Below are 27,135 nucleotides of genomic sequence, written 5' to 3' on the forward strand. Positions count from 1 at the left end.
CGTATAGTTACTCATAGTGACATAATAAAACGATGCTAAGAATACACCGTAATATTATATTATTACCATCTCTTAGCAGTGAGTCTGTTGAAGATTCTCCATTCGCCTCCATGACTGCCACTTCATCACATACAATGACGACATATTCAAGCGACATAGATTTTATTTCGCCACTTATCGCAACAAATATTAATTTTTTATAATATGTATATGGCAATCACAGTAGGATCACATGGTTTCACAACAAAATGCAGAACACACGATTCAAAACGAAAAAGAATTAAAAGAAAGGCTTAGAAGTTCAAAGGTCATGAAGAGGCGAACCACACTACGCTCATCTCTGCCGCGTGTTGTTTGGAAACAACGGTGTGCATCTAATATTAGATTGAATGTACTTTGACTCTATAATCATCGTATTGAACAATCATCTTTTTCTACGCGCTAGTCAGACTTCTAGCAGAAAGCCACTGGTATGTTGTCAAACTTGCTAGATGGCAAGCTAGCTCACTAGCTAATGCTGGACTAACGTTTTCAGAGGGAGATTCATTTATTCAACAGCAAGATGACCACGAACACCAGCGTGATGGACTTGTTTGAGAAAGGCAAAGTCCTGAAAATATGTGCGCCCATGGTCCGGTATTCAAAGTAAGTTTTAACAACTGTCTGCTCAAGTGAGCACTGTATTGCACATGGCTGGCTGGTACTGTATATCACAAATAAACAATAATACATCTAAAAAACGTTTTTATTATATTTTGTTGATCTTGCTTTGGTAGGGTCTGCAGCATAAGGGACTTAATTAACTGTCACTTGATCTCTTAATTTGCAGGTTGGCATTCAGGTCGTTGGTGAGGAAATATGACTGTGACATTTGCTTCACTCCAATGATAGTTTCTGCTGACTTCATGCGGTCTGTTAAGGCCAGAGACAGTGAATTTACAACTAATGAATGTGAGTGAGCCAATACTACACGGAAGAGCAATCAATGTTTTGCTGCTGCTCAATTAGCTACAGTCTTTATTATTTGTGATCAGTTGTCAGTGAAGTATTTGTAGTATATCGTCCCCATCTCATTCCCAAGTCCTCTCCCCCTCTCTCTCTCTCTCCTATCAGCTGACCGTCCTCTGATCGTGCAGTTTGCCGCCAGTGATGCACAGACCCTGGCCGACGCTGCCTCTGTGGTAGCACCCTTCTCCGACGGGGTGGACCTCAACTGTGGTTGTCCCCAGAGGTGCCGTTCTCCACAGGCCGCTCCTTTAGCGTTCCCAGATATGACTGGCAGGGGGGCGTGACGGAGCCACGTGGCTAATGACCTCCGTGTGGTTTTCAGGTGGGCCATGGCGGAGGGTTACGGGGCGTGCCTGATAAACAAGCCTGAGCTGGTGAAGGAGATGGTCAGACAAGTCCGGGATCGAGTGGACAATCCCCACTACACCGCCTCCATTAAAATAAGGTAACAGTGTCAACTGTGTCAGTTTCATTGGAATTCAATAGCAGATATATGATAGCTTTTGTAACCGAGTGAATCGTGAGTCTGAGGTAGTGGTAGGAGAAGGTAGCTGGTAAACTCACTCCTCAAAGGAGCGCCGACATTCTCTCTAAGAGGGACGGACATCGCTATTGGCGCAACTGACAACATGTCCGCCTCGCAAGGGGAAGAGCTTGTGAAAGCGTGGCAGGCAAGTTTATTTGTATAGCACATTTCAGCAAAAAGGCAATTCAAAGTGCTTTACATGAGACATCAAAAGCATCAAGACAAAGTGCAAGAAACACATGTGCAAGAAACACAAGTTCATAAAACGAAATGGGGGGGGGGGGGCATAGAAAATCATTTAGTCCCTCGGGCTTATAAACTAATGTTAGACGAGAGCTCACCCTCTATGGAGAAGATAAAGGCACTCTGGGAGCGAGAGGTGGGAGTCGATATTGAGGATGACCTATTGCGAGATGCACTAGAGAATATACACACTTGCTCAGCTAACACTAGACACCGCCGTATTCGTTTTAAAATCATAAAATATCTTCAGATATTTCTCTGATGTGTGATAAATGTGTTATTGAGGAAGCCACTCATCTTCACAGTTATGCCCTCTGTCCTAGACTATCCTCATTCTGGACCACAGTATTCCGTACGCTATCACAAATGATGCAGATGGTATTAAAACCTGACCCATTCCTGATTATACTGGGAGTATCTCCTGACCTGTCTGCTCTCATGAAGTACCAGCATAAACTATTGTCATATACCCTTATTATAGCACTGAAACTGGTTTTAAAGTTATGGAAAGGAAAAAAGGTCCCGACTGCTAATATGTGGTTCTCAGAAATCACAAGATTATGTATGTATTTTATTTTCTGTGGGGCCTTCAAGCTCTTTTCTGTTGTCTTTGTTGGGTTGAAAAGATAAAAATAAAAAATATTTTGACTATAAAACAAAATGGGGAAAAAAGGACATTTAAAACAAAATACAGGAATAAAAGTTACAGTGCAGTGTATGATTGAATAATTATTTGATTTAATAAAAAGCAGCGGCAAAAAGTTTGGGTTCGAATCCCGCCCTGGGCGAGCGCTAACTGAAAGAGCACAACGAAGAGCAGAGTGCCACTGTGACACCGGCGAGCTCAGGGTCTCCTTTCTCCCACAGAATCCATACGGACCTGCGTCGGACGGTGGACCTGTGTCAGAAGGCGGAGGCAGCCGGGGTCTCCTGGATCACGGTCCACGGTCGGACCGCGGACGAACGGCACCAGCCGGTCCACTACGACGCCATCAAGACCATCAAAGACAGCCTCTCCGTCCCCGTCATCGCCAACGGAGACGTCAAGTACCTCCGCGACGTGGAGTCCACCTACCAGCTCACCGGCGTCGACGGTCAGTGGGTTAGCGGCGGGCCTGGGGGAGGAGTCATGCTCTTGAGAACCTTTTTTTTTTTTTTACTTCAATACAATAAAACATCTTATTACAATAAAAAAGAAAAGTCATGGTTACAGGTGTCTTGACATTGTAAGGGTGTTTACAAATCCATCTTCCAGTGTCTCATACATCATCCATTTCTTCCATTTACTAACAAAAACATTTTCTTTCACTCTAGGCTGGTAGGTCATGTTTTCCATACTACAAATCTCTTATAATTTCAAACCATTGTTCCATATTAGGGGGTTCAGTGATGCATAGTACCGATGTCTTGTTATTGCCTTCGTACTTGTAGTCAACAGCTGAGAAACAGGATTGTGCTGTAGTTGCTACTCTCAGATGTGCGTTTGCTATCCATCTATCTTAGACTTTTTCTTTTGACTACATCTACATGACAAGCTTCCCTTGTGTGACTTGTTTATGTATGTATATAAACCAATAACGTTGTAGAACCGTGACCTTTATAGTCTTCTAAGTTCTAACTCATCCTTCTTCCCTGCCTGCCGCCCTGTAGGTGTGATGGCAGCGCGAGGGCTGTTGACCAACCCGGCCATGTTCGCAGGGTTCGAGGACACTCCTCTGGAGTGCGTGTGGGACTGGGTGGACATGGCCTTGGAGCAGGGCACGGCCTTCACCTGCTTCCACCAGCACCTGATCTACATGCTGGAGCGCCTCAGCTCCCAGCCCGAGAGGAAGGTGTTCAACTCCCTGGCCAGCACCTCTGCCGTCATAGACTACCTCCACAACACATACGGATCAGTACCGACATGATCCGCTTAGTACACGCATGAGAACATCAGTTCTGGGGCTGGGCGCCGATGTTCAGTTCCTACTTGGAACCGATCGAATCACGTCGATTCCAAGTAGAACCGAAACCTGTGAAAATTCTGTTCCAATATTCGTTTTTTTTTTTAATAACATAATTTTTTTACAATTTTGTGTTGTTCAAAAGAACCGAAAGTTGGAACCGAACTTTGTTCAAATGTGTCATATAGAAATACCCAAAGACTATGTCCCCTCCTCAGGAACGTTTGCTGGGGGTTGTGGCGCTATGAGGATGCTCACTGGAGAACGCAGCTGGCGGCGGTGTTGCTGCTGATGAAAGTTTGTTTTTCCCTCAGTCACTCACTCTCAACTACTCTTCTTCATGTTGACTCTGTGGGTTTGTTTTTCATGAGATTGGTAATGGTGCCAGACTGAGTCAGACTCCTCAATGGTTTTGTGTGTTTGTTCATTTTGGGTGTGAGCAAATAAAACGATTTTTTAAATATGTACAAAGTTTCACTCTGACTGGGCAACTAATAGTAGTAGTAGTATACTACTGAGTAGTAACATGGTCCTTCGTCCTTCTCTTAGGCATTGATGCATACTTGCATTAATGAGGAATAAAACTATACATTATAGCCTTTTTGTCAGATGTCATAGATCAATTGAAAGGCCCAGACAACAGAATGTGAATTAACTTTATTTTTTTGGAGGCAACAAGTGAAATCTGTGAACTTGAATTACTTGTATTTTCAAATACATTATTCAAAATCATAAAGTGCATTTACAAAGAATCAAATGCTCTTCAAACCTGGATTGAAACATTCACGTCTTTCAATAGCCCAAGAACACTTTTTACCAAACAAAAATTCTATATTAAACATTAATATGAATAGGTTTTTAAAAAACAACCATAAAATATCAATATTTTAGTGATCCGGATTCTGTTCTGTACACTTTCAAGTTTAACAAATGAAAATGCAGAGTTCAGGTTAATGTAAAACCTAATTATTCCCACCATTAAATTCATACAGTACATATGTCAGTAAACTACATATTTCTAAAACAATTCCCTTTTTCCAACCTAACTAAATTAAAGTATTCAGCTACAGTAGTGCGACATTTTCCAGAATTACTCCCTTTTCTTTTATGCTACTGACAAAATTCAATACATTGACATTAATTACATGGAACTTAAACGAAGAGGAAAAGAAGACATTCCATTTACTGCCCCCTTTTATCAAGCCATTACCGGTGTTATCTCCTTAGTGCATCTAGAATGATCTACCTGAGCAAACTAGTTAGCCTACTGATGAAAATAATCCCCTGGTCTCATGCCTGTTAGAATATAAGTACATCAACATGCAGTTTTACATCACTGCAGCTACTGATGACAGAAGTCATCATTCTCCTCACTAGCGTGTTGGTGGAGAACACAAAATGCTAACTGCAATAAAAACAAGTGCAAGTGAAATGTATTGAAATATGAAGAACCTAAGGCAAGACCTCAAAGAGCAACATGTCTAAGAGGAAAGGGCCCTTAATCAATTATTCAACCAAAGTGATACATCAAAGAACCAGCAGACATATCTAAAACCATAATGAGAACATTACCAGTACACTCTGGTACGAACTGGAATCACAAACCGACTGGCCAAACTTAATTTTTGAGATAACACCCAAAAAGTCTCCAGTGTCAGCCAACAGCTGAATTACACACCCTGAATCCCTCCACCCCTCGTCTCTAACTCCACCCTGAGATCAGATCTAACTCCACCCTGAGATCAGATCTAACTCCACCCTGAGATCAGATCTAACTCCACCCTGAGATCAGATCTAACTCCACCCTGAGATCAGAGGTCTCTTTCACCTACACCTATCCCAATCCTTTCAGATCTAAGGGGTCGAGGGATGAGGAAATGGTAAACGTGGATGAGGAAATGGTAAAGCTCTAGGAACCTCCTTCAACCACAAGGTGGTGCTGTCTCCTTCTCTACTAGGAGAAGAAGAGAGGTGGTGTCTCCATCTGTAGTAGGAGGAGGAGAGAGGTGTCTCCATCTCTAGTAGTAGGAGAGAGGAGGAGGTGTCTCCATCTCTAGTAGGAGGAGAGAGGTGTCTCCATCTCTAGTAGTAGGAGAGAGGTGTCTCCATCTCTAGTAGTAGGAGAGAGGAGGAGGTGTCTCCATCTCTAGTAGGAGGAGAGAGGTGTCTCCATCTCTAGTAGTAGGAGAGAGGTGTCTCCATCTCTAGTAGGAGGAGAGGGGAGGAGGTGTCTCCATCTGTAGTAGGAGGAGGAGAGAGGATGAGGTGTCTCCATCTCTAGAAGGAGAAGGAGAGGGGAGGAGGTGTCTCCATCTCTAGAAGGAGAAGGGAGGAGGTGTCTCCATCTCTAGAAGGAGGAGGAGGAGAGGACAGGTGTCTCCATCTGTAGTAGGAGGAGGAGATGGGAGGAGGTCTCTCCATCTCTAGTAGTAGGAGGAGGAGAGGGGAGGAGGTGTCTCCATCTCTAGAAGGAGAAGGAGGAGAGGGAGGAGGAGTCTCCATCTCTAGAATGAGGAGGAGAGGGAGGAGGAGTCTCCATCTCTAGAAGGAGGAGGAGAGGGAGGAGGAGTCTCCATCTCTAGAAGGAGGAGGAGAGGGAGGAGGAGTCTCCATCTCTAGGAGGAGGAGAGGTACTGGAGAAAGACCACAGGGTGGTGCTTCTGGAAGTCTTTGACCAGACGCCTCCTCTCCTTGACGGACCGGCTGGCGTCCAGCGAGATGTGTTGGAGGAGCTGCCTGAGGCTCTCCAGCGTGGCCGCCTCCCGCTGGTCCTCATACTGCTGCGGCGACACCTGCTGGCAGAAGGTGAACGCTGCGGCGGCGTGCGAGGAGGAGGAGGGGGGGGGGGGGAGACGACAGGGGAGATGGAGACACCTGGGTTATGAAGGGTTTTAACGGCACGCATGCAGAATGTTTTCTGGCCTCGAGTCAAACTCGAATACGTTCAGCTCAGTGCAACAAAAAGATCAAAGCCAAGTACTTCAGAGCAGATTTCACCTACTGGCTATGGAGTCGGGGTCTCTGCCTTGTTGCAGTGTTTGCAGGTTCCTCCTCACAGCTTCAATCAGCGATGTGGGCGTCTGTTCATCCAGACACAGGGAGAGACCGTTCAGAAGGGCACTCACAATTAGTAAAACTGTTATGCTACTGTAATAAGGGGGTATGATGATATCACAATAGCAACAGATCAAACACTTATCAAGGCCAGTGAAGGGAAAAGCATGAGACCAACTTTGGGAAATATTCCTTTGGGGAATGTGTTTGCATCAGTTGGATCAGGTACAGTATGTGACAAACCTTGAAGAGCTGCGTGTGGTTGTCCATGAGGAACAGCACCAGAGCCTCCAGCTGGGAGCGCGTCAGCTCCTTGATCTGGACGATGCCCTTCTGGAAGGTTCTGCTGACCAAGACCCTGTTGTCTGTCTGTGAGAATATGAACTGGGTCAATCACACAGTGGAATGACTACACATGATGACCGTCAGTTTCTTTATCGACAACATATCAGGCAGGTATCGCCAATGACTCTTCCTTTAGGAAGCTACCTGTCGGTCTACACCAGGGGGGGCTACCTGTCGGTCTACACCAGGGGGGGCTACCTGTCGGTATATACCAGGGGAAGCTACTGTACCTGTCGGTCTACACCAGGGGAAGCTAGTGTACCTGTCGGTCTACACCAGGGGAAGCTACTGTACCTGTCGGTCTACACTAGGGGAAGCTACTGTACCTGTCGGTCTACACTAGGGGAAGCTACTGTACCTGTCGGTCTAGACCAGGGGAAGCTACTGTACCTGTCGGTCTACACCAGGGGAAGCTACATGTCAGTCTAGACCAGGAGGAAGCTACCCGTTAGTCTTCATCAGGGGAAGCTACTGTACCTGTCGGTCTACACCAGGGGAAGCTACTGTACCTGTCGGTCTAGACCAGGGGAAGCTACTGTACCTGTCGGTCTAGATCAGGGGAAGCTAGTGTACCTGTCGGTCTAGATCAGGGGAAGCTACTGTACCTGTCGGTCTAGATCAGGGGAAGCTAGTGTACCTGTCGGTCTACACCAGGGGAAGCTACTGTACCTGTCGGTCTACACCAGGGGAAGCTACTGTACCTGTCGGTCTACACCAGGGGGAGCTACCTGTCGGTCTACACCAGGGGAAGCTACCTGTCGGTCTACACCAGGGGAAGCTACCTGTCGGTCTACACCAGGGGAAGCTACCTGTCGGTCTACACCAGGGGAAGCTACTGTACCTGTCGGTCTAGATCAGGGGAAGCTACTGTACCTGTCGGTCTAGATCAGGGGAAGCTAGTGTACCTGTCGGTCTAGATCAGGGGAAGCTAGTGTACCTGTCAGTCTAGATCAGGGGAAGCTAGTGTACCTGTCGGTCTACACCAGGGGAAGCTAGTGTACCTGTCGGTGCAGGCGGCAGGCGCCCGGCTCGGTGGCCGTGGCCATGAAGGCCAGGAGTCTCCTCAGCTCGTCCCTCGCGCCGGGCTCCAGCAGACGCAGACACAGTTGAGAGGCCCTGACCGCCTCCGCCAGCTTCCCACCGTCTGGGGGGGGAATAGAGGGAACAGCTGGTTGAAAGTAGACTTGTTCTCTCAGGGCTACTGTACAATAGTCTAGTAACGTGTAAGCATATAAGGCAGATCTAAATCTGCTGTCACCAGGTGTCTGCTGATGAAGACTTGGGAGGCAGCAGCTTGACCTTAACTACTGTGTGAGCTACCCCCCCTCGCCCCTCACCCAGAAGATCCAGCACGCCAGCGTGGACGTCCAGGTAGCGCCCCGTGAGCAGCGGCGCCCTCTCCTGGCCGTCGTAGTACTTGGCGATGGTGTCGAACAGCAGCCTCTTCTGGGCGGCCTCCCTCTCCGCCCGGTTCTCCTCGCTGGCGCCGCCCTGCTGGCCAAGGTGCTCTCCCGCCGCCACGATCAGCTGGTCGGGGAAATGCTCCAGACAGTCTGCCGCCGCCGCCATCCACGCGTCCAGCCTGGGGGGGGTGGGGAGGGTGGTGGTCATCTTAGATTCAAGATTCCTTTTATTCGTCACATGTAATGTACGGTGTACAGTCACAGTGAAATGTCGCTGACAGCTCCAAGATTAAGCTACAGATAAGCTAATACTCAATTACAAATGTATACGTTACAAATTTAGAAAAATTCAAATTTTGCAAATTAACACAAAAACACAATAAGTACCCTTTCTATGAGTATAAAGTTAAACTGGAATAAGATAGATAAAGGTCTGGGTGGATTATGTACATGCTATACTGTTGGTGGATATGAATGAATAAATGAATAATAATCCTAGTCCAACGACTTAAGAGTTTCCTGCATGATTCAGAGGCTTAACAACACTTCTTCGTGGTCAAAAGCTGAAACATTGTTGACGTCAACCCTGTACATTCAATTACCACTCGCCAGCTCTAACACCAGCCCTAACACCAACTCTAACACCAGTCCTAACACCAGTCCTAACACCAGCCCTAACACCAGTCCCAACACCAGCCCTAACACCAGTCCCAACACCAGCTCTAACACCAGCCCTAACACCAGCCCTAACACCAGCCCTAACACCAGCTCTAACACCAGCCCTAACACCAGAACTAACACCAGCCCTAACACCAGCTCTAACACCAGCTCTAACACCAGAACTAACACCAGCCCTAACACCAGCCCTAACACCAGCCCTAACACCAGCCCTAACACCAGCTCTAACACCAGCCCTAACACCAGCCCTAACACCAGCCCTAACACCAGAACTAACACCAGCTCTAACACCAGCCCTAACACCAGCCCTAACACCAGCCCTAACACCAGCCCTAACACCAGCTCTAACACCAGCCCTAACACCAGCCCTAACACCAGCCCTAACACCAGCTCTAACACCAGCTCTAACACCAGCCCTAACACCAGCCCTAACACCAGAACTAACACCAGCTCTAACACCAGCTCTAACACCAGCTCTAACACCAGCTCTAACACCAGCTCTAACACCAGAACTAACACCAGCTCTAACACCAGAACTAACACCAGCCCTAACACCAGCCCTAACACCAGCTCTAACACCAGCCCTAACACCAGCCCTAACACCAGCTCTAACACCAGCCCTAACACCAGCCCTAACACCAGCCCTAACACCAGCTCTAACACCAGAACTAACACCAGCTCTAACACCAGCCCTAACACCAGCCCTAACACCAGTCCTAACACCAGCCCTAACACCAGCCCTAACACCAGTCCTAACACCAGCTCTAACACATGCGTGGCTCTGTCGAGAGGGCCCGTTTCAATCCCCTGAAAAGACATTGTTCCCTGTCGCTGTGGAGAACAACAACAACAACAACACCAACAACATGGCTCCCTGTGGTAGAGTGGGATCCAGCTTTACTCTGGCAGGCTGAGGCTCTGGGCCAGCTCTCGGTCCAGGCAGGTGTTGGAGAAGACCAGGTCCTGGTGGCGGGGGCCCTGGGGGGGGCAGGCCTGGGGCTGGGCCCGGGGAGGGGAGCTCAGGATGCTGTCCAGGACCGGCAGCTCCACCGTCTGGAGCAGCTGGAGGAGCGTCTGCTGCTTCCACACCTCCTCCACCACTGAAAACCACAAATGGGAGCATGGTATAAGACTGATCCGCCTACGAAGGAGCAGTGGCTGGGTGTGGTCGAGGAAATACACGATATGGAAAGGTTCACACATATATTGAGGGTGCAAGGGGAGACATTTGATAGGAAATGGGGGAAATGGACTGTGTATAAAAAAGAGGAACAGGAATAATGTGACAAATTTAGTAACAGGAGGCCGTCTCACCAGCCTTGGACAGGACGCTGGAGGCGGGGCCTGCGTTCAGGGAGGGCTGCAGGTTGATGGTCTTCAGCAGTCGCTCCACCCTCCTGTCAGAGGAGCCCACCACTACGGGGTTGGAGATGGTCCTCAGCCCAGCCAGCCTGGGGGGGAACAGATCATCACATGACACAGGGCCACATGTGGTGGAGATAACAGCCCGGGGGGAAGGAGATCATCACATGACACAGGGCCACATGTGGTGGAGATAACAGCCCGGGGGTAGGAGATCATCACATGACACAGGGCCACATGTGGTGGAGATAACAGCCCGGGGGGAAGGAGATCATCACATGACACAGGGCCACATGTGGTGGAGATAACAGCCCGGGGGGAAGGAGATCATCACATGACACAGGGCCACATGTGGAGATAACCGTCTGTGAGGCATCCGGTCACCAACCAGAACAGCATCGGCAGAACACACCTGGATCCCTTCTTCCTCTTGCTGTCCTGCTCCTCGGGCACCGCGTTCTCCGCGTCGCCGGCCTTCCGGGCGGAGCCAGGCAGCGCCTCGCAATCCAGGAAGCGGTACAGGCTGCTGCCGCTGTCCTCGAACGCCGCCTCCTTGTCGCGCCGGAAGAGCTTGGTCCCCACGGGCTCGAAGACCCTGGCCTCCATGAGCGCGTGGCAGAGGCGCGCGGCCTTGAGGCGGGAGACCTCGCTGGCGCGGAACACCACGCTCTGCATCAGGTGGCTGAGCACGGCGTCCACGGCGTCCGAGCCCGTGAAGCAGGCGGGGTGGACGCGCATGTGCCTGCGTCTCCGCCGCACCTCCACCTGGGCCTGCAGCGCCCGGACGATGTCCTGCCACAGCTGCGTGGCGCGGAACGGCCCAGAGGACCCTGACAGGCGGGGAGACAGACAGACAGACGGGAGGGACAGACAGACGGGAGGGACAGACAGACAGACGGGGGGGGGACAGACAGGAGGGACAGACAGGAAGGGGGCAGGCAGACAGACAGACAGGGGGACAGTCAGGTGGCGCAGAGGCAGCCGGTCATGTTTCAGGCAACACGTCCATATTATTCACACTTTTGAATGATACATTAATTTCTGTTGTTTACTTGTCTTTTTTTGATTGACAATTTCCATAATGAAGATTAATTAGTCAACTTTATAAGTTCCTCTAGACCACCTAGAACTTAACATTTTGTGTTTATGATTTAATACCGGATTCATTATGCTGCTAACCAATCTTAAAGCTTATGAATTAGATGTATTAGATTATCTATTTCATATAGATGTTCGTGCTACTTCTGAAATAACGTGAGCTAGAAACATGATTAGCTAGAACTGAACTAGCAGCTAACGTTAGCAATATTGGCAAGCACCTAACAACTAATGATCCCCACCTCATGTCTCTATCTTGCCACTAATGTTAGTGAGAGTTAGAACATGTGGATGATTATCCATTCTCACCAGGCTGAGTAAAGTTATCTTCTCGAACATGTGTCTGGCTGTTCAGCCGTCTGTACCGCGGAGTCAAATCTACCGCCATCCTGCGCACCTCGCAACTTCTTCTTCTTCTTCTTCTTCTCATTTTGCGGCAGACTAGACGCGTTAGAACGTGTTGCTGCCCTCCACAGGTTAAACCAAGAACTTCAGATCAATCTTCATCTCATGTACTGTAGTGTCGGATAAAATTATCCTTTAGGACCAAATTCCGTTCTGCACACGGCCTCAGATAAATTGAGGCCTTAATATCATATTTAGCTAGACAAATATTTGTTAAAGAATCATTGGCATGTCACACAGCAGTTATTTAAGCAATTGACCACGAAAGGCAGTGGGTTACAGGGGAATTTACAACGGCTACAGGGCGTTGTTAGGCCCGATTAATTAGCCTACTTGAGTGGTTAATTGCTTTTCTACAACTTTACTACATATATAGGCCTATTCACAAAAAAACACACACAGTATTAACACTCAATTTACCGACCATTCTTCTCATCAGAGAGAGAGAGAGAGAGAGAGAGAGAGAGAGAGAAACAAGAAAAAACGGCACCATTACTTATTAGGAGACAGGACAGTGTTACACTAGCAGCTACATATGGTTTATCATATTAGGAGAAAGGACAGTGTTACACTAGCAGACATGGTTCATCATGTTAGAAAGGACAGTGTTACACTATAGAAGCTACATATGGTTCATCTTGCCACACCAACAGAGCATTTGTTCAATGTTCCTGTACGTACATTGTTCAATTGTTTGATTTGATTGATTGCCAACAACAAGCCACCCTACCAAATCAAGGTCAAGTCAAGGTTGTTCCTAGCAAGGATAGAAACTATAGGGGAAGGCTGCATGTCTGGAGCACCTGCAGATTCAAGACCCTTCTACCACACAGTAGGCTACTTATGACGCCGGCGCCATCTACTGGTGATTTTCATACACATACAGTTATACCTCCATGACATACAGACGTTGGTTTCATGAATTGAACGTTACATTGAGATAGTTTGGTGATTTTGTGAGTGTACATATGAAGGCGGGGGTTTGTATGTCGGTCTGCTTCAGTGTTAGAAAGCATCCCTCTGTGTGGGGGGGACCTGCATCCTGACACATGACCGAGGCTGAGACAGGATCGCCAGGCAGATCACCAGGAATAACCAGGAATATGTGAACAGACACAGGGTCACCAGGCTAACCCCAATTTTCAAGTGAAACGAATTGGGAATTCAGTCGTGTCAGGCTCTTGCATTTCAGTGCGACTTTAAATTCTGCATTTCCACGGTAAAATGGTACACGGTAAAAGAGTGTCCTAGAAAATAGACCTCTATTGTTCTCTGTCCATGTTGAGCTCTCTCTCTCTCTCTCTATCTCTCTCAACCTCCTTGCGTGTGAAGTGGTACACGACATTTTCCGAGCAGGGGAGCATGGACTAAATAGTATACTGTAACACGACTATCCCACCTGATGTTCTCTTCACTAACACTTACACACACATATTGTTTACTCTGTTCATATGTGTTATCCCTAATTATTGTTTCTTTCTGTTATGATATGAACCCTCCTGATGTTGAAGCCATGTAACACCCTGCTTCTTCGAATTGGTCTAGCCCGTTTGTACAACAGTAGCTGGAAAGTAAACAGAGACCTTTAAACAGACCGAGCCAGGAACAGACCAACCTAGGACCTTTAAACAGACCGATCTGGACCTTAAACAGACCGAGTCAGGAACAGACCAACCAGGTCCTTTAAAGAGACCGTCGACCTTTAAACATACCGACCAGGATCCTTAAACAGATCGACCAGGACATTTAAAACGGCTGCAGGAGTGAAGCACCGTGAAAGTTGACTTGACCATTAAACACCCAACCTGAACAGCTATTTCTGTCCATGACCCAAGTCTCATTGCGCGGAGGTTTGACGAAGGTAAAGCACACTGCTGTGTCTTTAGTTAGTGAGCTAGTTGGTTAGTTAGCTCGATATATATTTTCACTGGGAGAACAGAGCCAGACTACATGACGTTATATTGTTATCGATTGCGTAACGTTGGCGTTAGCTAGTCGAGTTTTGCTGGCTAGCTAAGTGAGCTAGTCAGCTTTCTGCACTTGGCTCCAGCTGTCTAGTATAACTAGCTATCGTTAGCTAGATATCTATCTATCTAGTTACTACTGTAGAGACTCATTTCACCTCGACTAGCTCACATTAGCTGGTCTCCAGCCACCAAGAAACGAAGCCAGTCGAATCGGAGTGAGTCGCCTAGCTCGTTTAGTAACCTCTTAACATGCTCATCTTGGTGATATATAAGCCTCATAATTGTGATTATGGTTGAAACTCGGTGTGTTTGACGGGAGCAGATGAATACTCCAGCAACTGTGTGGACCTGAGCGTGTTTGCCAGGTGAATTCAAGGACCAAGCTCAAGAGAGAACAATAATATCCGAGCTGGAATAAAAATCGACGTATAAAGCCGATAGCTCGATGATTTTGTCGTGTATGCACAAAGCCACTGCGTAAAGTGTCGTCATTAATACGAAATGCATTTTTTTTTTTTTTTTACGTTAACTGACAATATTATACCTTCAAATATTAGTCTATTATGCGGTCTTTCTTCCAGTCCTGTCTTGTTTTGATGCGGTTGTAAAGAAATTGATCTCTGTGGCTGGATCGGATCACGTGTACTCAGCAGTGACGCGGGTGTGTTTATTTTCTGTCCATGTGCACTCCCACCCACCTCCCCCTACCCCTTCCCCCTACCCCTTCCCCCTACCCCTTCCCCCTACCCCTTCCCCCTACCCCTTCCCCCGTCTTTGACGAGCCTTTTTGGGGCTGAGTGAGTGGGGCAGCAGCCCTTAAGGAGAGAGCTGCCTGGTCCAGCCCTAGATTAGCCCAGCCCTGTCTACAAAACATTACACTCTCTTCATAATGTGGTGTTGTAAGTTAGTAGACTATTGTTTGGATCCCTTTGTGGACACCAGCTATATTAGCCAATTATTAGGTTATGATACACACACTTTCAATGTATTTTGTTTTGTGGAGAAGTGTACTGCACTACTACATCATGCCAAGTCAAAGATCAGATAATTATCAATTTTTGGCCAAATGTTTGTCCATCAGCTACAATCAATGTGCTCTCACTGCAGCGTCTCTGAACATAGTTTCATGTTATGGCTTTTCCCAGTAGAAAGTCTCTGAAATGAAGCACTGTGCCAGGTGAAGTGTGAACTGTCAGGACCCTGTGAATACCTCCTCAGCATGAGAACGACTGTTACGACTTTCTGTCCAGTGCCGAAAGAGTGGTCTATTCCACGTTAGTCACACCAAAAAGTGGTCCACTCCAGAGTAGTCAGGAGCACACAGCTGTCTGGTTGGTGCGAATCTGGATTTAATCCTGTTACTCAGTACTTGGATTGTACCGGAGACCTGACCAGAGATTATCTATAGCTGACCCCAGCATGCAGCCTCCCCGCGACCCCAGCTATCAGGTCTCACAAGCGGAGGACACGCGAGACGTGGAGGGGGTGGGGCGTTGGGGTTTAGCTGAAGAGCCTCCCAAGATAAGAAGGCCAGTAAGCCAAGCCAGTGCCTCCCATTAGGCTAAGTAGGCTAGCCTGTATCCTTGAGCCAAAAGAGACATTTGTGCTGCAGACCGTCTATGTGGTCTCTCCACCAGACAAGAGATGACCTACACACCCCGCGTTGACAGGAGCAAGGAGATACCCTGTAACTGGGTCAGTGCACTGTTAACACACCACCAAGGAGACCCATTTGATCCAAGTCACAACACAATGACTGGTTTGTTCCCATTGTGAGAGTCAACTGACCTGTCGAGTTTACTAGATGTAGCGTGTGTGGGGGGGGGGGTATTTGATACGTTGAGGTATTGGGCTACAACGACTAGCCTAACTGTATTGTTTCCATGGTCACTGGTCTGGCAGCTGTTAAACTGAGCCTGTGTTTTGTTGTACCACTGTCTCCCCTAGCAACTGCAAGGGACCCACAACAAAGCTTTGTTCTAATGCTGCCTGAGTTTATCTGTTCTTCGCAAGACTATATTCACTTCTCACCCAGTTTCAGTAAACAAGGCTAATTTCAGTAAACAACACATGTATGTTTTCAGAAGCAGACTGCTGCTTCCACAGGAAATACTTATATCCTGTTATCCCAAGTGTCACATGCCGATAGTTGGATTAGCCCTGGTTTCTGGAAGATTAATGGGCTGTTTGATACTACTGGTACAATGACTGGATGGTCGTTAGGCTATAAAATCTGATTGTTCTGAAATCGAGGCTGAAGGTCTGGAACACACCGGCGCATGTTGCCCTGTGTTCCACCGGACTGGAAATGGTAAATGGAAATTATACAGAGATCTGCTGGGGCAGTGTTCTGCGTATGGAACCTGCTGGGGCAGTGTTCCGCATATGGAACCTGCTGGGGCAGTGTTCTGCATATGGAACCTGCTGGGGCAGTCGTCTTGTATAGAACCTGCTGGGACAGTGTTCTGCATATGGAACCTGCTGGGGCAGTGTTCTGTATATGGAACCTGCTGGGGCAGTCGTCTTGTATAGAACCTGCTGGGACAGTGTTCTGCATATGGAACCTGCTGGGGCAGTGTTCTGCATATGGAACCTGCTGGGGCAGTCTTCTGCATATGGAACCTGCTGGGGCAGTGTTCTGCATATGGAACCTGCTGGGGCAGTCTTCTGCATATGGAACCTGCTGGGGCAGTGTTCTGCATATGGAACCTGCTGGGGCAGTCTTCTGCATATGGAACCTGCTGGGACAGTGTTCTGCATATGGAACCTGCTGGGGCAGTCTTCTGCGTATGGAACCTGCTGGGGCAGTCTTCTGCGTATGGAACCTGCTGGGGCAGTCTTCTGCGTATGGAACCTGCTGGGGCAGTCTTCTGCGTATGGAACCTGCTGGGGCAGTCTTCTGCGTATGGAAACTGCTGGGGCAGTCTTCTGCATATGGAACCTGCTGGGGCAGTCTTCTGCATATGGAACCTGCTGGGACAGTCTTCTGCGTATGCTAGTGTTAGACACATCCATGCCTACATTCTTAAGAAGGATCTGTTGAACCATTGTTTATTTGTTGTCTTGTTATGATGTGATACAAATCATCATCCTATCACTTCTGAATGGGGAGAATGGTGTCAACACAGCTCCAGAAAGACCTTGTATTTACCTTCATACTCCCTGAACAACATAGAGAACTGATATTGTATTCATTCAGTCAATTTAACCCTTCTAACAGTGTTAGAGAGCTTGTTAGGCAGGCTTGTTAGGACTGCACGGTTTACAAAATGGTAGATGCCCCGCCTAGGCCCATGTGTTCTGAAGTGTTCATTTTATAAACAGTGCAGTCTGACCGTCGCCAATTACAGTGTAGTAAGGAAATACTTTGACATGTATTCACTTCACCAACCCTGCAGATTCACCCTGGTTAATTTACTGATGTAAATTCATCATGTCATGACTGACATCATGGCTGACTGATATGAAATAAGGATAAAAGGATAAACGGTCAAAATCCTGTTTTACGAGGTGCTGGCTTCCCCTAGCAACGAATACAAGCAACATCCCACTTCTGACTAACTGTAGTTATGAGAAGATATGGCGAATACAACACGTCAACAACTTTTGATTGAAATTGTGGGATAATGAAGGCTACATTGAGCTATTTAGATGTATTTATTTGAAATACATGGGAATGCCTGTCAAGGAGGCGTTGGTGTGCAGGGATAATCATCCGCCCTTCAGACACATTGTGCTGCTGTACAATTGGCGTAAGAGTAAAGAAATGCCAATTACAGTGAGATAGAAGGTGACCAAAACTCTTTGTTTTTTTCCATTTGGGAAGCTTCCTATTCGTCATCAGAGACTCGTTTATTCACCGTTTAAGATCTAAACAGAATAAAATATGTCTGCTTATTTAAATTAAATCATACACTGCTCAAAAAAATGAAGAGAACACTTAATCATCACATCCAGCCCTCAATGGGTTAATGATTTTGGTTTCCTTTGACCGTTCTCACGTCATTTTGTTCTCGACGAATCGATAAAGATTTTCAACTTGAATGCCGTTCATCAAGATCCGCGATGATGATTGATGATTAAAGTGTTCATTTCTGTAATGTGTCCCCAGCGGGCCACCATGCCTCTGAACGACGAGCGACCCGCCTCCACCTCCACGGACGAGGCCAGCGATGGAGAGGTGTCGTCAGGCCGCTCCCACAGCGTGACGTCGGCCGGCGGCCTGGACTTTTCCCGCCAGAGCTTCACCAGCGACGGCTCCAGCAAGCAGAGCTCGCCCTCCTGTGAGTGTGCCTCCTCTCAGGGGGATCATTTAAACAACCCCCCCCCCCCCCCCCCGCCCCATTCTTTGTCGTGACTTCCATCTAAGGGATATCTCAGAGCGTGCCTCTTTTTAAGTTATTTGAAGAAGAAGAAGAAGAAGGTGTTCCATTGTCTATCTGCATTCCTCCCATGTTCTCCTATTGTCTTCTGCCTCACCCCCCTCTTTGCTGTTCCCCTGTGGTCTTGTCTTCACAGCTAGCCCTCCAAAGACCATCACCCTTGATGAAGTCATGTCCTCCTCACGCGACCTGTGCAACCTGAGGCTGGCCCATGAAATCATCGTCAACCACGACTTTCATGTGGAGCAGCCTAACCTGCCCGACAACAGGTACAGCCTAACCTGCCCAACAACAGGTACAGCCTAACCTGACTGAGAACAGGTACAGCCTAACCTGCCCAACAACAGGTACAGCCTAACCTGCCCAACAACAGGTACAGCCTAACCTGCCCAACAACAGGTACGGATCTGAAAAAGAGATTGTGGGTTAGTTGTGAGATTGAGGGTTCACCTTGTGAGGGTGAAAGTTCTTCTTTGACACTGTGCCTCCGACAGTCAACTGTGGGTCTACTGTGTCCATACAGTGGGGATCATCAGCTGGCAACCCGCGGGACAAATCCAGCCCTCCAAAGCTTCCCATCCGGCCCCCAGAAGTATTTTGTATATCTAAAAAAAATAATCTTCCAATATTGAAGCAACACCAAAAAGAGTTGAGATGGAAAGAATTTTATTAGGAATGATTTACCGACCCCAAATACGTGCTTTTGACAGAGGGTTCTAAAGAATCTGTCATCTTTTTAACCACAACCCGATGCAGGAAATTAAACAGGCTCACTCGCAAAGCTGTGCTTGCTTCACAGTTGTAGTAAAAAATATGGCCAAACTCATAGCTCTCATTTAACATTTTGTTTTATTTATATGCTCTTATTTGACATTTTGTTTCATTTTATTTTCCACATGCACAATGACGGTAGGCTAAATGTTGCTTTCAAGAGTCCATAAAATGGAATAGAATGGAATAGGTTCCCAGCGGCTTCTGATCAGACCATGTCATTTTACAATGAACCCCACAAATAAAAATCTGAGGCTGAAGTAGCCCACTCACATTTGGTTAATGGGAGAAATTACATCCCCCCCGTTTCCTCTTCAGGCTCTTTGAGAGTGACATGATTGCTAGTTTATGACTTCCGAGTTCCAACTAAGTGAAGCCAAAATAGCTTGATCGCCCCCTGGTGGCTGGGTGCAGTATAGGTCTTAGGGGTCTTCACAAGTTTACAAAATTTGTAATTAGTTAGATACTTTCACAAGAAAGTGAAAATATGAAACAATAATATATTTGCAGAAACATGATTTGAGTCTGGCCCCCCGCAGTGTCTGCTGAGAAAAATTCTGGCCCTTGGACAAATGTAGCTGATGACCCCTGCCGTACAGTATGTCACCATTCGCTGCTGGTCGACGGCCATTTTCCTTTCCAAGGAAGGAAGCCAGAGAGTGGACAGGGAAGTCGTCTGCCGCTGGTAGCGCCAGTCTGTGACACCTTGCACTGTTTCTTTCTTCCCAGTTTGGAGAAGCGAGTCCGAGACGTGGTCCACAAGGCATTCTGGGATAGCCTAGAATCTGAACTGAACAACAGCCCACCCGAGTATAGGCACGCCATCAAGCTGCTGGAGGAGATCCAGGAGGTGAGACCTCTCAACCTAGCCTGATGTAGGAAGCATGTTCATCCCAATATCCCTGCTGTTGTTGTATAACTGTTCTATCAAAGTGCATATCAACCCACCCCCTTCCCTCACCAATTCCACTGTTGTGACCAGAATGAGTCTTCTGTCCATTTCAAAGAATGTAAATGTTGTTTGTTTCGTGTGAGCAGATCCTGCTGTCATTCCTGAACCCAGGATCCAATCGTATGCGGACCCAGATCCTGGAGGTTCTGGACATGGATCTGATCCGCCAGCAGGCCGAGCAGGAGGCGGTGGACATCCCGGGCCTGGCCTCCTACGTCATCACCACCATGGGCAAACTCTGCGCCCCGGCCCGGGACCAGGAGATCCAGGGGCTCCGGGACAGCACCGGCAACATGGTGGCAATGTTCAGGTGAGTTCAGGTCAGGGTCAACGCTGTATAAGTTCAGGTCAGGGTCAACGCTGTGTAAGTTCATGTCAGGGTCAACGCTGTACAAGTTCAGGTCACGGTCCAAGCTGTGTAAGTTCAGGTCAGGGTCAACACTGTGCAGATGTGTAAGTTCAGGTCAGGGTCCAAGCTGTGTAAGTTCAGGTAACGGTCCAAGCTGTGTAAGTTCAGGTCAGGGTCAACACTGTGCAGATGTGTAAGTTCAGGTCAGGGTCAACGCTGTGTAAATTCAGATTAGGGTCAGATGTGCAGATGTGTAAGTTAAGGTTAGGATCAACACTGTGCAGACGTGTAAGTTCAAGTCGGGGTCAACAGTGTGCAGATGTGTCGTCTGAAACTGAAAATTGTCTGATAATTTTGACCATTTTGCAACACTGCCTCAGTGTGAGAATCGGAATCAGGCCCTCTGAGCAGGGGAGGAGTTGTTGGCGCAGTGGCCAAGCTCGGTATTGCAAATCACGTGACGCCATGCGTCTTTTTATTTGAATTATCAAGTTTTAAACCATATGGTCAATTTTTCTTTATAAGCCACCAAGAGCCATCCTGTGGGCCGCACAAGCAGGAAGTGATTAGGAAGTGATTAGGAAGTGAGTAGGAAGCTTCTTGGGCGTCTGCGCTGGGTGAACATCTTTCATTGGAATGAATGGGCATCTTTCAATACCGCATCCAGTCCCCTTAATACATCCATGACTGGAATAGGTACTGGAAATGTGATGGAAGATCACTATGGCTTTTATTTGTTGATGGAGCCTGATAGTAGACATGTTGTTGTTATTGTGTTAATAGGGCCTGATAGTAGACATGTTGTTGTTATTATTGTGTTGATGGGACCTGATAGTAGACATGTTGTTGTTATTATTGTGTTGATGGGACCTGATAGTAGACATGTTGTTTGTTATTGTGTTGGCAGGGAGATCTTCCGTGTCCTGGACCTGATGAAGATGGACATGGTCAACTTCACCATCCACAGCCTGAGGCCGGAGCTGCAGAAGCAGTCTGTGGAGTACGAGCAGGCCAAGTTCCAGGCCATCCTGGACCACACCCCCAGTGAGCAAACAGACGGGGGTATATACAGGCTGGGGGGTATATACAGACTGGGTGGGTATATACAGACTGGGGGGGTATATACAGACTGGGGGGGGGGTATAAACAGACTGGGGAGGTATATACAGACGGGGGGGGTATAAACAGACTGGGTGGGTATATACAGACTGGGTGGGTATATACAGACTGGGGGGGTATATACAGTCTGGGGTGGTATATACAGACTGGGGGGTTATATACAGACTGGGTGGGTATATACAGACTGGGGGGTTATATACAGACTGGGGGGGTATATACAGTCTGGGGGGGTATATACAGACTGGGGGTATTTACAGGCTGGGGGGTATATACAGACTGGGTGGGTGTATACAGACTGGGGGGGTATATACAGACTGGGGGGGGGGGTATATACAGACAGGGGGGGTATATACAGACAGGGGGGGTATATACAGGCTGGGGGGGTATATACAGACTGGGGGGTATATACAGACTGGGGGGTATATACAGACTGGGGGGTTATATACAGACTGGGGGGGTATATACAGGCTGGGGGGGTATATACAGACTGGGGGGTATATACAGACTGGGGGGTATATACAGACTGGGGGGTTATATACAGACTGGGGGGGTATATACAGTCTGGGGGGGTATATACAGACTGGGGGGTTATATACAGACTGGAGGGGTATATACAGTCTGGGGGGGTATATACAGACTGGGGGGGTATATACAGTCTGGGGGGGTATATACAGACTGGGGAATATATACAGTCTGGGGGGGTATATACAGACTGAGGGGGTATATACAGACTGGGGGGGGTATATACAGGATGGGGGGGGTATAAACAGACTGTGGAGGGAGGGGGTATATACAGACTGGGGAATATATACAAACTGGGGGGGTATATACAGGATGGGGGGGTATAAACAGGCTGGGGGGGTATAAACAGAGTGGGGGGGGGTATATACAGGCTGGGGGGGTATATACAGACTGGGGGGTATAAACACACTGTGGAGGGAGGGGGTATATACAGACTGGGGAATATATACAAACGGGGGGTATATACAGGCTGGGGGGGTATAAACAGGCTGGGGGGGTATAAACAGAGTGGGGGGTATAAACAGGCTGGGGGGGTATAAACAGGCTGGGGGGGGTATATACAGACTGGGGGGGTATATACAGACTGGGGGGGTATATACAGACTGGGGAATATATACAGACTGGGGGGGTATATACAGACTGGGGGGGTATATACAGGCTGGGGGGGTATATACAGGCTGGGGGGGTATAAACAGGCTGGGGGGGTATATACAAACTGGGGGGGTATATACAGACTGGGGAATATATACAAACTGGTGGGGTATATACAGGCTGGGGGGGTATAAACAGGCTGGGGGGGTATATACGCGCTGGGGGGGTATAAACAGGCTGGGGGGGTATAAACAGAGTGGGGGGGGTATAAACAGGCTGGGGGGGTATAAACAGAGTGGGGGGGTATATACAGGCTGGGGGGGTCTGTGGTATGGTAAATGTATTAATGCCTTACGTCACTATCATACCTTCCCCTCCAGATGCGCTGGACCATACCACTTCCTGGATCCAAAGTTCTCTGGAGGAGCTGATGCTGGCCACGCCCCCTTCTGACCAGGGGAAGGGGGGCAAAGCCATGCCCGGGCCCCGCCAGGTCCTCAAGGCTGGATTCCTACGCATCCTGACCTGGGACTACCACAAGAGTCCACTGCCTGAGGTGTGTGTGTTGCCTGAGGTGTGTGTGTGTGTGTGTGCGTGCGTGTTCCGTAAGCACGAGCGATTGCTGTGTTCACATATGCCCAAACGACCAGATCTACGAGGGAAATGCTCCCAGTATCGGAACAAGCTAGGTCTGAATGCACCCTTAGTCACTTGTTTAGAAAGGAGATACACTTGTGAGTTCTGGTGAGTAGTACTATAATGACTTCCTATATTAAATGCAATTATTGTAAGTGGATTTGGATAAAAGTGTCTGCTAAATGACTGTAAAGCAATGCATTGTAATGTAATCTAATGTAGTGTAGTGACACGGTCGTCCCTGTGTCGTCCTCCAGACGTTGCTAACAGACGAGGTGCGTCTGCAGGAGATGAAGCTCCGCCTCCAGCTGCTGCAGGCCGTCGCCGGCGTGCTGATCATCGTCTACAGCGCCATGGGAGAGCCAATCAGAGGGCTGCCAGCGCTGGCCGACAGACTCAAGAGGATGACCAGCGTGCTGCTGGAGGACATGCACAGCCCGTTAGTCACACACACACACCTATACATACACACACAAACACATATACACACACACACACATGCATGCACACACACAAACATACATACACATACACGCACACTATACACTCACACACACACCTATACATGCACTCACACACACTCCCTCTCTCTTTCTCCCTCTCTCTCTCTCCTTTACAATGTGACTTGCTGTTCACACGCACATTCATGGTCAAATTTAACCCTCCACCTCCCCTCCTCTCTCCTCCGCCCCTCCTTTCCTCTCCACCTCCCCTCTCCTCCCCTCCCCTCCACCTCCCCTCCTCTCTCCTCCTCCCCTCCCTTCCTCTCCACCTCACCTCCTCTCTCCTCCTCCCCTCCTCTCCACCTCCCCTCCTCTCTCCTCCTCCTCTCCTCTCCACCTCCCCTCCTCTCCTCTCCATCTCCCCTCCTCTCTCCTCCTCTCCTCTCCACCTCCCCTCTTCACTCTCTTTAGAAAATTCAACCTGGAGGAGGCTCTAGAGGGCGCCAGCGTCCAGATATGCGGCGAGCTCAACCGCTCGCTGGGGGAGAGGGGCTACCCGGCGCTGCCCCCCGCCCTGCAGGACACCCTGAGGGGCCAGATCCGCGGCCTCACTCAGGAGAACGACCCCATCCGCTGCCTCGTGGGTGAGCAGCGCCCCCTAGGGTCCTGGCATGCACTGAACTGCGGAAGAATTTGGAGAGCGTTGCATTTTTATTTATTTACAAAATGCATTTGGAGCGGCGCTATCCGGGCATACCCGTTAGGGAACCTGCGTGTTCCTGTAGTGTTGAAGTATACAGCTGTGTAACACAGCATAAGTTGATATGGAGGAGAACAATTATTCTATGCAATTACTGTAAGTGGTGTTGGATAAAAGTGTCTGCTAAATGACTGGAATGTAATGTATTAGGATTGCGTCAGTCTGACCGAAATATGTTTTTTTATAACCCCATGTTCAGATAGTGATTGTTTAGAATGGTTGTCTGGTTCACACACAGCTAGCCAGACACAAAACAGACCTGGTGTTGTGTTGAGTGAGTGTCTGACCTGCCGTTGTGTTGTGTGCGTTTCTGACCTGTCGTGTTGTGTGTGTTTCTGACCTGTTGTGTGTGTATCTGACCTGCTGTGTTGTGTGTGTGTATCTGACCTGTTGTGTTGTGTGTGTGTGTGTATCTGACCTGGCGTCGTGTTGTGTGTGTATCTGACCGTCTGTGTTTAATTCTGTTTTCTGTGCGTGTCCTTTTCATTTCAAGCGGAGCGGGTCCAGCAGTACTTCAAGGTGCTCCTCAACACGCCCAACGCCGACGCCAACCCGCCCCCGGTCCCCGCTGGCCTGACCGCCATCAGTCCCGAGCTGACCTCTCTCGGGGTCGCGTTCATCTGCCTGGTGAACTTCAACATGCAGGTCTACAGCCCTTTCTACCTGGGCATCCTCAAGAACCTTCTCTTCAGCAACGCCCCGGCGACGATCCCGGCGACGGACCCCGCCCACAGCCCCGTGACCTCCAGCTAGAGCGGCGTCCGCTCGGGTCGTCGTCCGCTTAGAGAGGAGGGAGGGAGGAGAGAGAGGCGCTAAGCAACAAACGAGACCAGCTCTTGATGGCGCAACGCCCATTTCCCGCGTCACTGCTTTGGGCTTTAGTGATCTAGTCGCTCCGCTACATCCTTCACTAGAGCCAAGGAACACAGGCACTGAAGGACATCTCAAACAACGATGGCCGTCGATGTACCCCCCTTGTGTAGCAGACTGCAATGCCATTTGTAATGCCCGTTAGTGAGTAGATCCAGGTCTACCATGCTGAACCCGGTGTTAGTGTGATCCAGGTCTATATGTACAGAACCTCTCCCTGGTCCTTTAGATCCCCTGTACTCTCAACTTGTATTTCACATCTAAGAGGGTGTTTGACCTCTGACCTCTGTTCTCCTGTTACTTTGGAGGATGCTGGCAGAAAAGGGCAGAACATTGGTGAAAGGCTACTGTTATAACGGAAATGCTACAGTTCTAACAAACATGCTACTGTTATAACAAACATTTACATATTTCATACACTTTAAGAAAGGGAGAAGCATAATATATATTTATAAAATCTTGCAGCCCATTTTCTAATGGAAACATTTCAGATGCTTTATGCTGGACCGTACTTCCACACTGAGGTAGATGATCATCACGTGAGCCTCGGCGCTGGAGCACCGCTTGATGTACATGTCAGAAATAGGCTACTCTTCTCATTTGATAATGCCCCCTTAACTGTTCAGTGGAAATCTAATCAATTCTTGGAAATAGGAATAATTTGGTTCAATATGTATTTATTTATAGATATATATAGAGATTTTTGTTTTTCACTTTTGACGAGGAATAGTTGTAGTCATGACTAAGTAAGCAGCATTTTGAGGGGTATAATAATAGGATATCTATGATGGATTCAGATCCTTGACCTTTATGTAAAAAAGAAACAATTTGTTGCATGATTCCTTTTTTTCTTTTTTTAAATGTATGTTGGTTTTTGTTACATTCAGTCATTTTATTGCCTGAATGTTGTGGTAATTTGATGTCAGTTTGTTATTGCAATAATATAACACATTGTATTAAATGCTTTAATCCTTAACCTTCCAGACATGTCCATCCAACTGCAGTATATTTCTGAAAACTTTGTCTTTGGTTTCACCAAATTAAAGAAGAGAGGTGCTAAAATGTGTCCCACTTTGGGCCGTTTGATGCTGAGTAAAAACGTTTGTTTGTTAAAAGTTTACTTGAATACATGGAAAATATGTTTGATTTGTTCCTGATATGAAATGCAGGTATAATACAATACACTGTCATAACAAGCTGTGTCCAGTTGTCATGAATGCTAGTTAGGTGATGTACTGTTGTATGCGTTCACATGTTCAATGATAAAAGTGCAAAGACTGATGTTACTGTACCTAGACAATCAGTATTGGTAATTAACCTGACACGCCAAATGGTTTGTTTAAGCGGAGTGAAACCACCTGAGCTTGTGAGATCAGTATGGATCAGACCAGGCTTATCATCTTCTGTGCTCTTAAATGCCACATTACTAAATCAGAATTAAACTAATGTTAATATATTTAAAAATGTAAGTAAACTGTGTGATCACAGACATAAACAGTGTACAGACATGAAATACATCATCAACCAGAAGCAATTGGATAGAAAACAGTAGAAACTAAACAAGAAAGAAACTAGGCCCTCGCGGACTTTGCGGGAGCGCGCCCTTAAGTCTGTGAGTCTGCAAGGGTGGACATTGGGACTGGGCCTGAGACTCAACCCTGCAGGATCTCTTATAGGATGGTATAGAGGAAGTGACGTGCACTCAGAG

At 47.8% G+C, this 27,135-nt stretch overlaps 4 protein-coding genes across 5 annotated transcripts in view; 2 read left to right on the forward strand and 2 right to left on the reverse strand.

Moving 5' to 3' along the window:
* The window catches only part of cog5 (component of oligomeric golgi complex 5), a 73,944-nt gene extending 73,829 nt beyond the window's left edge, over positions 1-115 (reverse strand). The window contains exon 1 of the mRNA XM_084448096.1: positions 67-115. Within this exon, the coding sequence (XP_084304222.1) occupies positions 67-112 (46 nt within the window). The 5' untranslated portion in view covers positions 113-115. The remainder of the gene's footprint in view (positions 1-66) is intronic.
* Positions 116-428: 313 nt separating this feature from the next.
* Positions 429-3,711, forward strand: dus4l (dihydrouridine synthase 4-like). The gene is made up of 6 exons (XM_084447573.1): positions 429-645; positions 830-951; positions 1,114-1,231; positions 1,331-1,453; positions 2,645-2,871; positions 3,428-3,711. Exons 1-6 carry the CDS (start codon positions 563-565, stop codon positions 3,682-3,684), a joined length of 930 nt encoding a protein of 309 aa, XP_084303699.1. The 5' UTR covers positions 429-562; the 3' UTR covers positions 3,685-3,711.
* Positions 3,712-6,335: 2,624 nt separating this feature from the next.
* On the reverse strand, positions 6,336-12,048 carry depdc4 (DEP domain containing 4; the record flags this gene model as incomplete). The annotated part of the gene is made up of 9 exons (XM_084447692.1): positions 6,336-6,532; positions 6,722-6,800; positions 7,018-7,143; positions 8,121-8,263; positions 8,457-8,701; positions 10,102-10,300; positions 10,515-10,651; positions 10,975-11,392; positions 11,970-12,048. 9 exons carry the CDS (start codon positions 12,046-12,048, stop codon positions 6,336-6,338), a joined length of 1,623 nt encoding a protein of 540 aa, XP_084303818.1.
* Positions 12,049-13,744: 1,696 nt separating this feature from the next.
* On the forward strand, positions 13,745-26,573 carry tcp11l2 (t-complex 11, testis-specific-like 2). 2 transcript variants are annotated; one of them, XM_084447635.1, is made up of 10 exons: positions 13,745-13,926; positions 18,144-18,315; positions 18,551-18,683; positions 19,915-20,035; positions 20,224-20,447; positions 21,394-21,530; positions 23,099-23,274; positions 23,612-23,793; positions 24,269-24,441; positions 25,051-26,573. In XM_084447635.1, exons 1-10 carry the CDS (start codon positions 13,891-13,893, stop codon positions 25,308-25,310), a joined length of 1,614 nt encoding a protein of 537 aa, XP_084303761.1. In that variant the 5' UTR covers positions 13,745-13,890; the 3' UTR covers positions 25,311-26,573. The 2 variants fall into 2 exon arrangements, with proteins under 2 accessions (XP_084303761.1, XP_084303762.1); XM_084447636.1 differs by having other exon boundaries at positions 23,642-23,793.
* Positions 26,574-27,135: the final 562 nt, after the last annotated feature.

The sequence above is a fragment of the Borostomias antarcticus genome (assembly GCF_949987555.1).
Source record: "Borostomias antarcticus genome assembly, chromosome: 13".
Lineage (NCBI taxonomy): Eukaryota > Metazoa > Chordata > Actinopteri > Stomiiformes > Stomiidae > Borostomias > Borostomias antarcticus.